At 44.2% G+C, this 16,024-nt stretch overlaps 1 protein-coding gene across 6 annotated transcripts in view; it reads left to right on the plus strand.

The window, feature by feature from the left end:
• GRM7 (glutamate metabotropic receptor 7) overlaps positions 1–16,024 on the plus strand; it is a 587,975-nt gene that overhangs the window by 36,277 nt on the left and 535,674 nt on the right. For 4 of the 6 annotated variants that reach the window (XM_038410752.2, XM_038410754.2, XM_038410753.2 and 1 more), the window contains exon 1: positions 12,629–13,395. The exons of 1 other annotated variant lie outside the window; for it this stretch is intronic. In XM_038410752.2, the coding sequence (XP_038266680.1) occupies positions 12,817–13,395 (579 nt within the window). In that variant the 5' untranslated portion in view covers positions 12,629–12,816. Of the gene's footprint in view, positions 1–12,616; positions 13,396–16,024 lie in introns of those variants that run through there. One more of the 6 variants, XM_038410758.2, reaches the window with a different exon arrangement.

Genomic DNA, 16,024 nt, shown 5'->3' on the forward strand with positions numbered 1-16,024 from the left:
GTTCTTGGGGATGTTAGCCTTCCCTGTTTTTCCCCAGGATTTCAGATGCATGTTGGATTCTGCAACACTCGGAAAGTAAAGATTTATTTTTTTTGTTGTTTTAGCCATATTTCAGTCTTGAAGTTGATTCTAGCTTCCTTTTTTAGTGGCACTCAAACTTGAGGTCCAGATCTTCTCTGAATGAAATTAATGAATGTTGTTGACTTCAGTGGAAGCAGGACGGGCTTCTGAATAGTTATCCCAATTGGCACTTGATTTAAAAATAGTTCACCTACTAAGTCCAACAGCTCAGACCATGTAGTCTTGAATTGATGTTACCTTATCACATTAAATCAGCTGTATCTATCCTGCTGTTCGTAGTGGGAAGAGTGCTGCTAATGAATTTTTTTTGTTCTGTAGTAACTTCAGCCTGGGTTATTTCAAATTCCTCTTCACGCCATTTTAGTTTAAACAACCCATACACAAAGCTTTTATTAGCCCAGGATTTTCTAAGGCAGGAAACCTTTTTTTGTTTTTTTGGACCTGCCAGGTGAACTGAAAAATCAGTGAGCAGAGGTTTTGTTGTTTTGTATGTCCTTTATGCTCAGCATTATATAAAATCTATTTATCTGTATTTAAATCTCCAGAAACCCATACCACTGAGACATGGTCTCAAACCCAAGGAATTTACCATCTAAAGCCCTGATCCTGCAAAGCTAATCTTAGTGGGTAGATGCTTGAATCCATGCAAATCAACATTGACTTGAATTGGACTCCATGTGCACATAACTATTTGCTCAGGTAGCAGCCTGTATGATCCTGAAAATCCTTATACCCATATGAGTAGTTTTGGGCAAGTAGACTGTGCTCCAGTGATTGGTTGCATTGATATTTCTGTCAGTACTGACTATTGGCATTAATGAGGGTAAGTCACTCCAGGGTTTGGAGGCTCAAAATCCAAAGCCCCTCTACTCTTTGCGTAGGGAAAATTAAAAGGGGAGGTTGAGATGTGCATGGAAAGCAGGACTGGGCCTAAATCTGGCATAGACAATGAAGTATGGACACGTGATATGCTAGATGAGTGTACACACTGAAGACAATTGTGTGGTTTTATTTTTTAAATGTTTTTATTTATTTATTTTAAACTAATCCTTTGGCAGATCATGTCATTGGCCGGCTTTACAGAGTGGTGGTGAAGGAGAGAAATACTAATATTTATATTAAAAAAATAAATAAATAAAAATCCTTAGTTGCTGAAGAAAGCAGAAGTGTTTCAAATAAGGAGTGAATAATTTTGATACCAAATGTTCTTAGTAAATTGGAAACCAAGATCATTGTATGTGTTTGGCAGGGAATGATGTTCTCTGAGAACTGCAATGATTTTGATTTGGCTTGAGTGCTCCTCTAATATACCTACCTGTTTGTTCCTTTGAGAGAGCACATATTTCAGTTTTAAAGTTTTTCTCCTGCATAATTGATTGATCTCTTCCTTTTAAAGGCTTGGATGGCTTTCAAAGTAATGGGACATGCATTGATGTGACTTTGAGGGAGACATGTGTTTTACATGGTCTGAAAAAATGCCAAAAACTTCTCTTGCAAGGAGAATGAATATAGATATGCCCAAATATATAGATGGAGTAAATAGATTTCTCATTTAGGAAAGTGACACTATTCAAACTTGGCACTGCAAATTGCTTTCTGAAGTAGGATTGCTATTTAAAAAAATCTCCAGATCCTCTGCTGACTTTCATACCCTTCAGGGGAAAGACAATAGAATCCCTATTATGCCCTCTCATGGAATACCAATCTTTAAAACGGCAAAAGCTACTTGCAAAAGTCTGGTTGTTTTTGTCCCATTTGCAACATTTTCAAGGGAACATGAAGCTGGAGTGGAAGAAAGGAGAAAGAGCAGCGTTCACTAATCCATGATGTAGGAAGGATGTGAGGTCCTCCAGAGATCCACTGGAAAAATCCAGAAAATTTCTAGGATTCCAAAAATGGCTGATTTTCTTGTGGGGAGGTCTTGGCTTTTCCATTCTATTCTGAGATTTCTGGAAACCAGTTTTGATCTGGAGCCAGGCTGCTAGTAATTCCTCAAGGACACTGAGTGGCTGGGAGTATAGTGTGGTAATCCATGGTAACGAATGCTGCCATCAACTCTGTTAATTTCTAATGATGTCTTCTGAATTTGCAGAAGATGATGCCACATACAGCAGCTTTGCCCCAGCAAAATCCCCCTTCTTGTCCATTTACACCATCTAAATCTGCAAGTATTATGGGCTTGTCTACTCTTAAGTTTTGTCATTTTAATTATGCTAGGATAGTTAAAATGGCAAACACCTCCCCTAATGCGGACACAGTTCTACCTGTATGGCTTATTCCAGTGGAAAGTGAAATAAACCATGTCTGCATAACGAATCTTATCAAGTAAAGCTTGATAAACTGGTGGGAAACTCTGTTCGCACGACACACAAATTTGAGATTTCAAAAATAATGACTCTCCCAAATTGAGACACAAATCAAAACAGTGAAAATTTTCCAAAACTAAAATCTGGACTGGGGGAGGGGAGGGAAATATTCAACCAAAATGTTTTTCATTTCAATAATTTTGGAATGTTCTGTTTTGATTTCAACTATTTGTACTATATTACCTTAAAAATGAAACTAATGAAGATGATTTTTTCCAGTTCAAAACAAAGTCAAAACCTAAGGATGTTTGGACAACCTCAAACAATTTTTCAAGGCAAGAAATTAGACTAAATAGACTTTCCTGCAAGAAGTTTCAGCTTTGATCAATTTGTGTTTTTAACGACCAATGCTTAATCAAAAAAATCCTGATTAACTCTAAAAGCAGGCTGGCTGCATCCACACTAGGGCCTTTATTGACATAGCTGTCATCAACAAATCACCCCCTCCTCCCAATCCAATGGAGTTATGACAGTTGAAGCCTTAGTGTAGAAAAGTCCTCAAATTCCCACTGTTCACATCGTGGGACTTCAGTGGGATCAGATGGAGTAGTGATTATGACATACTGGCTTCCTCTCTTGCAGGCAGGGACTGAGTACATGAAGATGTGAGACATTCATTTTTGTGGTGTTTTTCAATGAGCAGCACCATGAATGAGCAGGTTCCTTTAAAGAGAGGAAGGACTTGCTTCAAAAGGCCAATTATTAGCAGTGTTGCCAGTTGTCACTCTTTATGATGAGTGTGGTGATATTTAATCTTTTCTTTAAAACTTCAGCTTCTGGAGTCTTGTGATTACATGAGAATCACAGCTTTTCATTTTGCCAGCTGTTATGCTGACTTTTTGGCAACTGATTGCCTTCTGTGATGAGATAACTGGCTCTGTGGATATGGGGAAATCAGTGGACATGATATATCTTGACTTTAGCAAAGCTTTAGATAGTCCATTAATCCAATCCAATTTAACTTGCTGGCAAGAATACTGTGGAAGACTATCGGGTAGATAGAAAGCTGGCTAGATTAATTTCTCGCTATCATGGTTGTGAGGAAAATGTGACTCCTGAAAGGCTCAAACACCAGACAAGAAATAGACACCATATATTTTAAAAATCTTTTTTTTTTTTAAAATCACGCCTGATTTTCATGGGCCTGACTCACTTTTGAACACTTTGGGTTGGCAGTACTGACAATATATGTCAACATTAAGTTTAATGGCTTGAATGACAGATGTATGAAGGTCGGTCTCTTCTAAATATATGCTACATAAATGTGCACTGTGACACATTTTTATTTTCCTAAATGTGGCTGGTACGCAGTTTGATTCTCACAACTAAAATAGCCTGCCTGTATTTAGTGACATTCTGATTTTGTCGTGTTCGTGTAATTTATTACTGAAACTATCCTCCTAGCAGAAGCATTTGTGGCTTGAAATGCTGACCAGATGAAATGAAGAGCCCAATATTTTGAACAGTTAAATTATTTCTTCCTATTTATCCTGCATGGTTCTAAATATCAGACCAGTGCTTTTTTAAGTAAGTGCCCTGTACTCAGATAAAATAGTAGATTAAAGCCCCAATGCTGCAATGAGGTCTGCACAAGGGTTTGATTGCATGATTGATCTGATGTGCTAAGTCCTTTGTTCCTTTGGTGATCTATTTAGTCCAGTATCTTGTCTCTGACAGTGGCCAGCACCTGATGCTTCAGAGGAAGTTGCCAAAATGCCACAGGAGGTAGACGTAGGATAACTTGTCCCCAAGGAAAATCTCCTCATAATCCCTCATAGTTAAGAGATTGGTTTACACTTTGAAGCATGAGGTTTTGTATCTCTTCAAATGCTGCTTTTGGTTAAGCATTAACTATTGTAACTCTGGATATAGGATAGGACGTAGAACCCAAGAGCTCAGAGGTGACAGAAGATGGAGAAGATGAGGTGTATACACTCACTACTTTTGTAGATTTAAGATAGATCCTTAATATTGATTTTTATTATTCATTTGTTTAATATTGTATCCAATAAAAATAAGATCTATCAAAAGGCCCATGGATGATGTTTTCTCAGAGAATTTGCTGCTTTTTCTAACACCAGGAGCCATAAACAGACATTGTAACTCATTCTGAGTTAAGGATCAGAGGCTTTTTTACTGGTTTCAATGCCAAAAATCATTATTTGCTTGATGCCAGATAATCGGGAGCCCTGGCTCAAGTTCTACCATTGACTTCAACCAAAAAATTAATTGCTTGTACCACATCCATTCATTTAGTATGAAACTACCTCCAGCTGTGTGCTGTAATGTCATTGTTTTGTTTATATTGTCTGCTTTGCTTTGCTTTGCTTCCACTGGTCTGGTGTGTGTGTGGGGGGGGTGTGTGTTTTTTTTTTTTTTTTTAATATGCTGGATAGCTGCATTAAAAACCAGTGCCCGTGGTTTTTTGTTAGGTGTTTTTTTTTTTTGTTTTTTTGTTTTTTGTTTTTTTAACTGTCTTCAGCAATAAATACAGGGCCAGATCCTTGGCTAGAGTACTTTTCTGTAGCTTCATTGAAAGATGCCAGCTGTTATACTGACTTTTTGGCAACTGATTGCCTTCTGTGATGAGATAACTGGCTCTGTGGATATGGGGAAATCAGTGGACATGATATATCTTGACTTTAGCAAAGCTTTAGATAGTCTTCCACAGTATTCTTGCCAGCAAGTTGAATTGGATTGGATTAATGGACTATCGGGTAGATAGAAAGCTGGCTAGATCATCGGGCTCAACTGGTAGTGATCAACAGCTTGACGTCTAGTTGTCAGCCACTTTCAAGCAGAGTGCCCCGGGGTCAGTCCTGGGGCTGGTTTTGTTCCGGATCTTCATTAATGATCTGGATGATGAGATGGATTGCACCCTCAGCAAGTTCGCAGATGACACTAAAATGGAGGGCAGGGGAAAGGTAGATATGCTGGAGGGTATGGATAAGGTCCAGAGTGACCTAGACAAATTAGAGGATTGGGCCAATAGAGATCTGATGAGGCTCAACAAGTACAGAGTGCTGTACTTGGGACAGAAGAATCCCATGCACTGCTAATGGCTGGGGACTGACCTGGCTAAGCAGCAGTTCTACAGAAAAGGACTTGGGGATTATAGTGGATGAGAAGCTGCGTATGAATCAACAGTGTGCCCTTGTTGCCAAGAAGGCTAATGGCATATTGGGGTGAGTTAGTAGGATCACTGCCAGCAGATTGAGGGAAGTGATTATTCCCCTCTATTCAGCACTGGTGAGGCCACATCTGGAGTATTGTGTCCAATTTTGGACCCCCCAACTACAGAAAGGATGTGGACAAATTGGAGAAAGTCCAGCGGAGGGCAATGACTTATGAGGAGAGGTTGGGGGAACTGGGCTTATTTAGTTGCAGAAGAGAAGAGTGAGGGGAGATTTGATAGACGCCTTCAACTTCCTGAAGGGAGCTTCCAAAGAGGATGGAGCTTGGCTGTTCTCAGTGGTGGCAGACCACAAACAAGAAGCAGTGGTCTCAAGTTGCAGTGGGGGAGTCTAGGTTGGATTTTAGGAAACACTATTTCACTAGGAGAGTGGTGAAGTACTGGAATGGGTTACCTAGGAGGTGGTGGCGGCATCTCCATCCTAGAGGTTTTTAAGGCCTGCTTGACACAGCCCTGGCTGGGATGATTTAGTTGGGGTTGGCCCTGCTTTGAGCAGGGGGTTGGACTAGATGACCTCCTGAAGTCTCTTCCAACCCTGATCTTCTATGAACGTCTGAACCTATCAAATAGATATTAGGATGATGGATTCAGCCATTTGACAGACAAGTTAAAGGGCCCACTTTTTGGATATGTGTAACACATCACTCACCATTCAGCTTCAGCATTAAGGTTTCTAAACTAAGTCTTTCCTAAAAAAAAAAATTCTCACTGATTTTCATACCCAAGTCCATGCCACGTCTTTTGTTTGTTTGTTTTAACACTAGCATAGTAGGAAGGGTTCATCCTCTCTCTATGGTCGATATGAGCATTGCCATTCATCTACTCTAGATTGAAGGGAGTGCAACTTACTATGTTTGTACAATGCCTAGCACAACAGGGTTGAATCTGATTGTCCTCTAGGCAGTGCTGTAATATGTGTTCATCCACATTTAAAAGATTAAATCTTTCAGGAGTTGGAATAGCTCTCACCAGCAGCGATGCTCTCAAGTTCTGGCTGAAGGAATGACTAGAGAGTTCTTTCTCAACTTGGGCATCAATCAGCAGCTATGGGGTTAGGGCTTCCTAACTATATCCTCTTCCATATATAAGGCTAAGGTTCATTTGGGCCCTACCAGAGCAGCAAGAGTCACTTATTTGTCCAGTGGGGTCCTTTTTATTTCAGCTTGTCACTGCTTTAAGATTCAGGCAGGACAAACCTTCCCCCAATCACCTCAACTCACTACTCTGAGCCAGATTTAAATTTTTGACCTAGAGACTTTACTTTCCCTTTATCTCATCAGTTAAGTTGTACATCAGTTGAACAAAATTAGTTTTCTGAGATCTTGTGTATAAAAGGTGTATAGAGCTGTCAACCCTCCAGGATTGTCCTGGAGTCTCCCGGAATTGGCATTGATCTCCCAGTGACTATTGAAAGCAATCTGGGAGATTTTAATAGGATATTTTAAGAAAATGACATTGTCATGTTGGGGAGATGGGGGTGGAATCTCCTGGAATAGCTTCAGTCAAAGTTGGCAACCCTAAAGGTGTAGCATTTTTTTAAAGGCCTCAAGCTTTTGCATTTGCTTAATCAGTAATGAATACTAGCACCTATTTGATATTTCTTCATCAGAGACCAGAAGGATCCGGTACAGAAGTGTGGTGTCAAACAGTATTCCCAGACCTGTCAAGTCTTGCCCTTAGCACTCGTGGAAGTTGTCCCACTCTGCTGCATTCATCTGTGCATGCTGGACCCAAGCTCCCATCCATTGCTCCTCTCTGGCTGCAGTTCAGCCACCTGTGTCTGACTCCCAGCATATAGTCTCCCTGCCTCCTGCATGTGCAGGCTGAAAACCCTGGATTTAGACTCCAATCATCTGCAGTTGGAACCATTTTCCTGCAGGTCTTCTCCTCTTCCATCCCCGCACTGTGGTGAGGCCTCCAACTGCCAGCTGCGTCTTGCTGCCTCCCCTATTGTGTTCAATCTCAACCTCCTTTCAGATGCCAAATCTTCTGGAAACCTTTACTATGAAAAGCCAATTTTTCCTCTTCCACTCACCCTCCAGCTGCCAAACCAACTGGCATCCCCTGCTTCCAGTAACACTCCTCCTCCCCGTACCACTCTTCACCCCCCCCCCTCCCGATCTGTCTCGTGCACTCAAGGCTTTGCATCATGAGTTCATTTTCCTGCTATGCAAAACCATGGTAAAATGTCAATTGTGCCAATACATGGTGTAAAAATGCACTGACCATTGTGGGTTCTGTGTATGTCTTTAATATTATGTGTAGCAGTGTGTGTGTATGTATTAAAAATGGAAATGCAAAAATCCCACCCCAGCCTATGCTCCTTCTAGTAACAGGAACAATAATGGCTCAATTCACATCATATTGATTCCAAAATCTATTCATGCTGGGAGTACAATTCTCCAACTATGTCAAATTAAGATTTGTAAAGAAAATATCCAATGATAGTCAAGGTAATCTTTCCCAGGACACTGTATAGCACAAAAATGACTAGTGTATATTCATTTCAATACTATGTTTTCATCCTAACTAGAGTATGTAGAAGAAGAGAAGGAAATTTGCTCTTACCACCACTTAAATCAGTACTGTTATCAAATGGTACAAACGTCCTATTGGCTGTTAGGTCATTTGGCTGTGTAATGTAATGGCTTCCCAGTTGCCAGCCATTTGGTACAGACAGAATTTAAACATGATGTGGGATATTTTGATCCTAAACTTCTGCCAAAAGACTGGTGGAGGAGGAGTGAGTCTTGATTTTTTTTTTTTTTTTCCACTGGACACAGTCTGATTTTTGGCTTGGAAACCGCTCTGCATCTTCGTCTGAGTTTTTCCCGCTGTAGTTGGAAGGTCATAAGTGATGAGATGGTCTCTGGCACCGTCAGAGCTTAATCTGTTAAAGACCTTTGTAAAAGATTTCGTCAGAGAAGCAGATTGGGAGCCTGTGAAGGGTGGGTAGCTGCAGAGGGATACCACTTTGAATAATGAAGCCCAGCATGAGTGTGTCGCCTGGTGATGTACAGTACTTCAATACCATGATGAAAGGCTCCTTACAAGTACATGGAATGAATAGAAGTGCTGAATGCATAGATTACCATGCCTTATTCCTTGTCGGAGAGGACAATAAATGCTTGGGCGGGGGAGGCCGACTGTATGTGGTCAATGGGAATTACACAGTAAAATGATGAGCTTGATAAATGACTACAGGGCTAAAAATTAAAGATGGGGGAATTCAAAAATGATAAATAACCACATCACACATATAAAAACTGAACTCTTTGCTATAGGAAGTCATTGAAGCAAGGACTTAAGATTCAAAAAGGAACTGGACATTTACATGGATCTCAAGAATATCCAGTTGTTAATATAACAATTTGTGGTAAGGATCTTAATTCTCTGGTCTAACTGTGTGAAGCAAATCTCTAACTAGATTATTGTGAGGGTTTATTATCCCACATCTGACAGATGTGCAGTTCTTGCACCTCCTTCTGAAGCATCTGATGCTGACCACTGTTGGAGACAGAACACTGGACCAAATGGACATTGGGTCTGATCCAGTCTGGCAATTCCTATGTTCCTACGACTGGGTATCGGGGCATTTCATGTAAGGTTATGTTGACTATTTTTTTGAGGTGACAAGTTGTGGGGAAAAGGAGCATAAGGTAGGCAGCAGATGTTCTTACTATATCTGTGTGAGGGTAGGTATAGTGAATGTAGCTGAAGATTTTCCAAGTACAAGTATTCAAAAATCATTATCAGTCTTAAATTAAGACTGAAAAAATGTTTCTCTTTATTTGCTTTCTGGTTTTTGAGTATTTAGGATGGGGCTCAGTCATGTTTTCAAGATTTTTTTTTTTTTTTCTCCACCACTGCAAGGGCTAGAAATTTACTCTCTTTAAAAATGAAAGCTGAGATTCTCACCTAGTCAATGGATTCCAAATGCTTGAGCTTTAGGGAAAACACTAGCTATCTTTAATAGAGTAGCCCCACTCTGTGTGGGAATAGGTATGAGGGCATAAGGGGGTAGCAGTTGATGTTAACTGTGTGTGTGTGTGTGTGTGTGTGTGTGTGTGTGTGTGTGTGTAAAATTAGTGTAAAGGTGAACAAGGTAGGCAGTCGACTGAGAAACAACTGAACTGACTAATAGATTAGGTTTCAGAGTAGCAGCCATGTTCGTCTGTATTCGCAAAAAGAAAAGGAATACTTGTGGCACCTTAGAGGCTAACAAATTTATTTGAGCATAAGATTTTGTGAGCTACAGCTCACTTCATGCATCCGATGAAGTGAGCTGTAGCTCACGAAAGCTTATACTCAAATTTGTTAGCCTCTAAGGTGCCACAAGTACTGGGCAGTAGGTGGGTTGCAATTTGTTTGGGCAGAGGGCACATGTCAAAGCCTGTGGGTATGAAGTAGGCAGCGGTCGAGTTGCCTGTAGAGATGTGAAATTCCCACTGACACTTTTGGCTTATCTCTCACCAGATGTGGATAACTGTTTATGCCACCATCCCAGGCTCCTCTGCTTAAGCTGACACCTTGTCCCAATTGTGTCAACATGATGATGAGCAATAGTTAAACTACATACAAATGGAAAGGGGGGGAATCCCACACATGAACAGCCCCATGGTCAGTGAGTTAACATTTTTGTCTGAGGGGGCTGACTTTGCTTTAATAACAAATCAAACTTTTAAAAAATATAAATCTGGGAGTAGCTGACATACAGCTGATGAGTATTGAGCATTTTAGTCACTGTCTAATTTTTTGAGTCAGAGGGTCTAGGAGTGTGGCTTTTTTAAAGTTTTTTTTATTCATAACCAGATAAAACGAAATCACAAGAGATTATTTGTCCCAGAACCTAGATCCTTCCAAATTTTAGCCCCAAACATCAGATTCAAAAAAATCCACCTCAATCCTGCTGGGTCCTACCCTTTCTGACCCTGTTTTCCAAATTGCTCTATGTGAAGAGAGCAATGTATCTTTCGTGGAAATTCTGGACCCTCAAGAGCATCAGCTACATATATATCTAGCACCTGAATCCATCATTTTTTTTTCTAAATGCTACTGTTCTTAAATAGAGTGAAAATGTAGCGGTTACTAGTGCACCCAAAAATGCAGACCATGATCCAAATTAGTGCATGTGTTCAGCATCCAAATCCTCTCAATTTCAGAAATCTAATCTCCAAATTAGTCTCGGATCTAAACCCCAGTTCATCCAATCCTTGTATTCGATGCACTGAGGTTCCCCCCTCCCCCCCGCTTCAAAGGCATCTAGAGGTGTAAAAATCCATCTTCCATTGAAAATTTATGAAAGACATATCTGAATCCCCTAGACTGCTTTGAAAACATCAATCAAGAGTTTGGCTAAAACCACATTTAATATGATCATTCACATCTGCTAGCCCAGTTTTACTGAAATATTTCAATTTTATGGGATGAAATGTGATAATATCAGAGGGATGAGAAGAATGTCAGATAAGGGTTGCTGAGGCTTCATTGAAAGGCAGTGTATTGGATACAGATTATCTGTTGGCTAGCTAAAGGAAAAATTGGGGGAAAATGAACACAACCCTGCTGTAGCTGCACCAATCTCTGAATTTGTCAAGTGCTCCTGTACCAGGATGTATCTGGGCCAGATTATTGTAGTGGACTAGAAGCAGCTATACTTGTAGTCTAATTATGCAATAGACTGTAGAATTTTATGGCAAAAAATGTTCTGGATCTTGGAAGACCCAGGTGCCATAGATATATTTTGAATTGCTCTTGCACTGGGAAAGATCAGAGCATGGATTTGTCTGGTTTAGGAGGAGTGGCGAGATATCTATGTACTTTGACAACTTAAGGGATGGGCACTTAAAAAAGATATGCTCCAACAGGCTCCAGGTGCTGGATATGTGGTGGTTTGTTGGGGACAAAGAGGGACTGTGGAGCAGGGATGCATCAGGCTCTGGATTTCTGTCGTGAAATTGGAGCAACTGCACTTCAAATTTTGCTGCACGAAAAGCAAAAATATAGTCACTCTTATTACACCAAAACCCAACGTAGGGTTTTGGTTATTTAGAGTAACCTCAAAATTGAAGTATTGGGACCAAATATTATTAGTAGGATCCAGGTACTAGGCATATGTTGTGTTGCGGTGGGTTTTTTTTCCCATGTGCTGTTGGGCTGAGATACATCAGGGTTCTGATGATTCTACTAGTGAAGTCAAAGCTGCCATACTTGTATTCCCTTTGAGGCCAAAACTTGCCAAGCTGGATCCAGGTACCAGAAACAGATTTTTGTGGCGCTGTTATGCCAGGATGCATCAAGGTCAAGATTCTGTGTGCAGTAGAAACAGCTACACTTAGTTACCATTTAGACAGTAGAATTGGGATGGCTGCTGCCAGAAACTGGCAGGATTCAACTATCAGATCCAGGTTTTTTGGTACCAGCACACTTTTGCTGCCACACGGGGAGCAGAAAGCATGGAATCTGCCAAGATCAGGTGTCTGATCTGGGGGTTTGGGATGAGCTCTAGCTATTTTTAATGCACTAGCAGCTGCCAGAGGTGCTCTCTAGATAGGCATTCGAAAGTGGGGCTTGAGGGCCAGATTCAGGGTGTTTGTGACTAGATCCATCCGGGTCGGGATTGTTTTTTCTTGTGAAGTAGAAGGGGCTGGGCTTTTCTATTTTCATGGCACTATTTGGGGCCAAAACTCACGAAGATCCAGCAGGGTGGAGCCAGCTATATTCCTTCCCCTCTCCCAGACACCCTCTGACAAGCTGAAGGTACCGAGAGGGCAGGGCACTGGCTGCACGCTTCCCAGCTGGCGGCGGGGAGGAATTAAACCCAGAGCACGGGGGGAGAGGCTGCAGTAGGCGCTGAGCGCGACCTAGCCCAGCCTCGGGGAGCCCCCCATCGCCATCCCCCCCCCCCCCCCGCTGCCTCCAGTTACCTCAGCCCGCATCTCTGCGTAATGACGCGCCGGGGGAGCCGGGATGGGGAGGGTGAGAGCAGGAGGTGGGGAGAGTGGGAGGAGGAGAGCAGCCGAGCGACCATTTAAAGCGATAGCAAACCCTTACCTTTCCCCAGTGCTGTGCCGCTGGAGATCGCGGCAGAGAGGGCGGACGGCAGGAGACGGACCTTCCCACCCCATCCCCTCCCCACCCCACACACCCGCAGGGAACCTTCCCCCTCCTTTGCCCATGAAGGCGCAGGGGTGCCCCGCTGGCCGCGCCAGGGCGTCTGGCCATCGCCCGAGCAGCGGCAGCACCATGATCCGGCTGGGGAGACTCTTCCATCTCCTGACTTTGATCAAGTTGCCCTGCTGCCTGCTGGAGTTTCTCCTCTCTGCGGTGGCTCACGGGCAGGAGATGTACGCCCCCCACTCCATCCGGATAGAGGGAGACATCACCCTGGGGGGGCTCTTCCCCGTCCACGCCAAGGGACCCACCGGAGTGCCTTGCGGGGACATCAAGAAAGAGAACGGCATCCACCGGCTCGAGGCGATGCTGTACGCGCTGGACCAGATCAACAGCGACCCGGACCTGCTGCCCAACGTGACGCTCGGGGCTCGGATCTTGGACACTTGTTCCAGGGACACCTATGCCTTGGAGCAGTCGCTCACTTTTGTCCAGGCGCTGATCCAGAAGGACACCTCCGATGTGAGGTGCACCAATGGGGAACCGCCGGTCTTTGTCAAGCCAGAGAAAGTGGTTGGAGTGATTGGGGCATCTGGAAGTTCAGTGTCCATTATGGTAGCGAACATCTTAAGGCTTTTCCAGGTAGGGACTCCGGGGTCGTCAGGTTGTTTGGAAGTGGGGTGGGGGCTTATTTGGGGTTTGTCATTGAAACGGACGGATTTATTGCTCCCTTCGTCATGTCTACTCTACTGAGGTTTCCCCACTGTACAGGGGTAGCAGGGGCTCGCAGAGTTGCGATGCAATTTCTACATTCTCCGTTTTCATTTAGGTGTGTTTTGTTGGTTTTTTTTTTCCCCTTTTAATTCCCCTAAACATTGTTCCACTCCTACCTCTCTCTCTTAACAACGCCCCACCCCTCTCTCTTCCACCGTGCAAGACACTTTCTGGATTTATCGCCCCATTTACAAGAAGCAATCCGTGGGGAAAAAAACAAGGCTGTGATTTAAATGGGTTTGCATTAGAGTGAAAATATGGCTCGGCAAACCCGCTTGTAAAAAGCAACAGAACAGGGGCGCGCGTACAAATGGCTTCAAACGTGGAATATTATAGGGTTTTGATGAGGACACATTTTGGGTACCGCAGCTTCCGCCGAACAGCCCCCTGGATTAGTTTAGTATTAGTTACACGGGGATTAGAGTGCACATCGCCGCAACCAAATGCGTGTGTATGTATGAGAGAGAGAGAATAGGTACATTTTTTCATTTGATTTTTTTCCCCATTATTTCACTTGCCTTTTAATTTCCACTCCTGTCACCACTTTACAGCTGCAGAAGTCGGTCTCTGTTTAAACATCTTCATCCATCTAAACAATAAACCGTAGTTTGATCTATTTTAAATGACATTTTTCTCCTCCCAGCTGGTGGTAGAGAAACCAGAACTTCAGCTCGGAAATCACCTCGTTCTAAGCGAGATTCATAGAGGGGAGGAAATGCAATAACCCCTGGGGTGGGAGGAATATATTTCAGTAACCCCCCCCCCCCCAAAACCCCAGCCCTAGTAACTGAAAACCTTAGTCCTTTTCAACCCCGGACTCTTTAAAACCCTGTCCAGACTCGTAGCTGGGTAGCGCAGGGAGGCTATAGGGACAGCTCCTCCTGGATTGCTTCAGGCTTTAATTCCTCCTTCAAGTGCTAAAGGATGAATTGAGAAGACGGTTTAAAGGATTGGGGTGTGTGGATTGCTGCAGTGCTTTCTGTTTCTCTCCTGCCCGCTTCATTCAGATATGTCCCCGTTATGCGAGTCCCTGCACTGAAATCCCCCTGCATGGGTCCATGCGCTGCTGTATTTAAGCATTCAAAGAGGCAAGTCTCTCCCCCACCCCCAAGTTTTTCCTTCTGGACTCGTATCCAGGCCGTTGCTTTTCTCCCGCCTCTTTGAAATCCCCCCATCTATGCGGCGAAGTGTGGACGGGGCTGGCGGAGGAGGAGAGACAGCAAGTGATTTGATTAACCTAAAGCCCAGCCTCTGCCGAAGAGCTCGGGAAGGGATCTGGCCCAGGGAGCGTCTCCCTCAGTAGGCGCTGCTTCGGGACAGGAGGCTGGATGATCCCCCTTCCCTCTGAATGTGAAAGGGTCGGGGAGGCTCGCGTGAGCGGGGAGCGGTCACGGTACTGTGAGCGGCAGGGAGAAAAGCGCAAACCCGAGCCAGGCGGGGAGGGCGGAGCCAAAACGCCAGGCGCAGCAGGACCCGATCATTTTTAGTCCACTTTGCAAATTGCAACGGATCGTCCAGGGTGGAGGAGCCGAATCTCGGGGGGGGGGAGGGGGTGCTCTCGCCGCGCGGAAAGCCCGGGGCCGGGGCTGCAGGTATATGCAGAATAGATGCATCCACTTGTAGCGTGCAAGTTGGCTCACTGAGGCACCTCGCATTGTTTTACGCGCACACATTCCCCCCCCCCCCCCGTATGTATTTTCCACACTCTCTCCTTCGCCCCTGCGTTTTCCAGGTTCAGCCCTCGGAGGGATCTCATTGCATGAGTATCCGTATCGGCCTAGAAAGAGGTTGGGGATGGCAGAGAGATGTGTGTGGTGGAAGGGAGTGTAATGCAGAAAGCCTGGCTAGCGCCCACATCGTTCAAAGGCTGTGCCCAGCCAGGCAGAGGGAAAGGGGGCGCGGGGGGGGGGCTGATGGAAAGGGTAGCTCGTCTCCAACCCGGTGCTGATCGCTCGGTGGTTCATAATGGTTTTTCCACACACACACACACACACACACACAAAGCGAGGAAGGCGCCTTAATCGGCCTTCAAGTGCCAGCGGCTGGCTCGGGTTCCGCTCGCTGTTGCCGGCCCATCCCGCCATGGGCGTTGTGTGGGGGCGATCGCGGCTCTCCCATGACAGATGCCTCGGGCTTCCGACGGGGAAGCGTGAAGTGCTGCTAGTGACCCCCCCCCCCCAGATGCATCATTGCTGGTGCAGGGTTTCTCGCGCCCCAGCCCGAACCCTCCTCACGTTATTTTGCAACAGGCAAGTTTGTTTGTTTTTTGTTTTTCCGGCTACAGACGGGGGAACTTCTGGCGCATTCACTTTTCTGTTTCAAGAACTCCCGGGGGCCTCCTTTCTTACCATCCGGCTGCCAGTGCCAGGGGCAGCCGTCACCTACAAGGCACAAACTGAGCCACTGATCATTGCTGTCCCTCCCTGCTCCTCCTCCTCCCCTCCCTGGATTGAGAGTTGGATCATCATTATTATTATTTTTGCCACACCTTGAAGAA

Source organism: Dermochelys coriacea, chromosome 7, assembly GCF_009764565.3.
Source record: "Dermochelys coriacea isolate rDerCor1 chromosome 7, rDerCor1.pri.v4, whole genome shotgun sequence".
NCBI classification, from domain to species: domain Eukaryota; kingdom Metazoa; phylum Chordata; order Testudines; family Dermochelyidae; genus Dermochelys; species Dermochelys coriacea.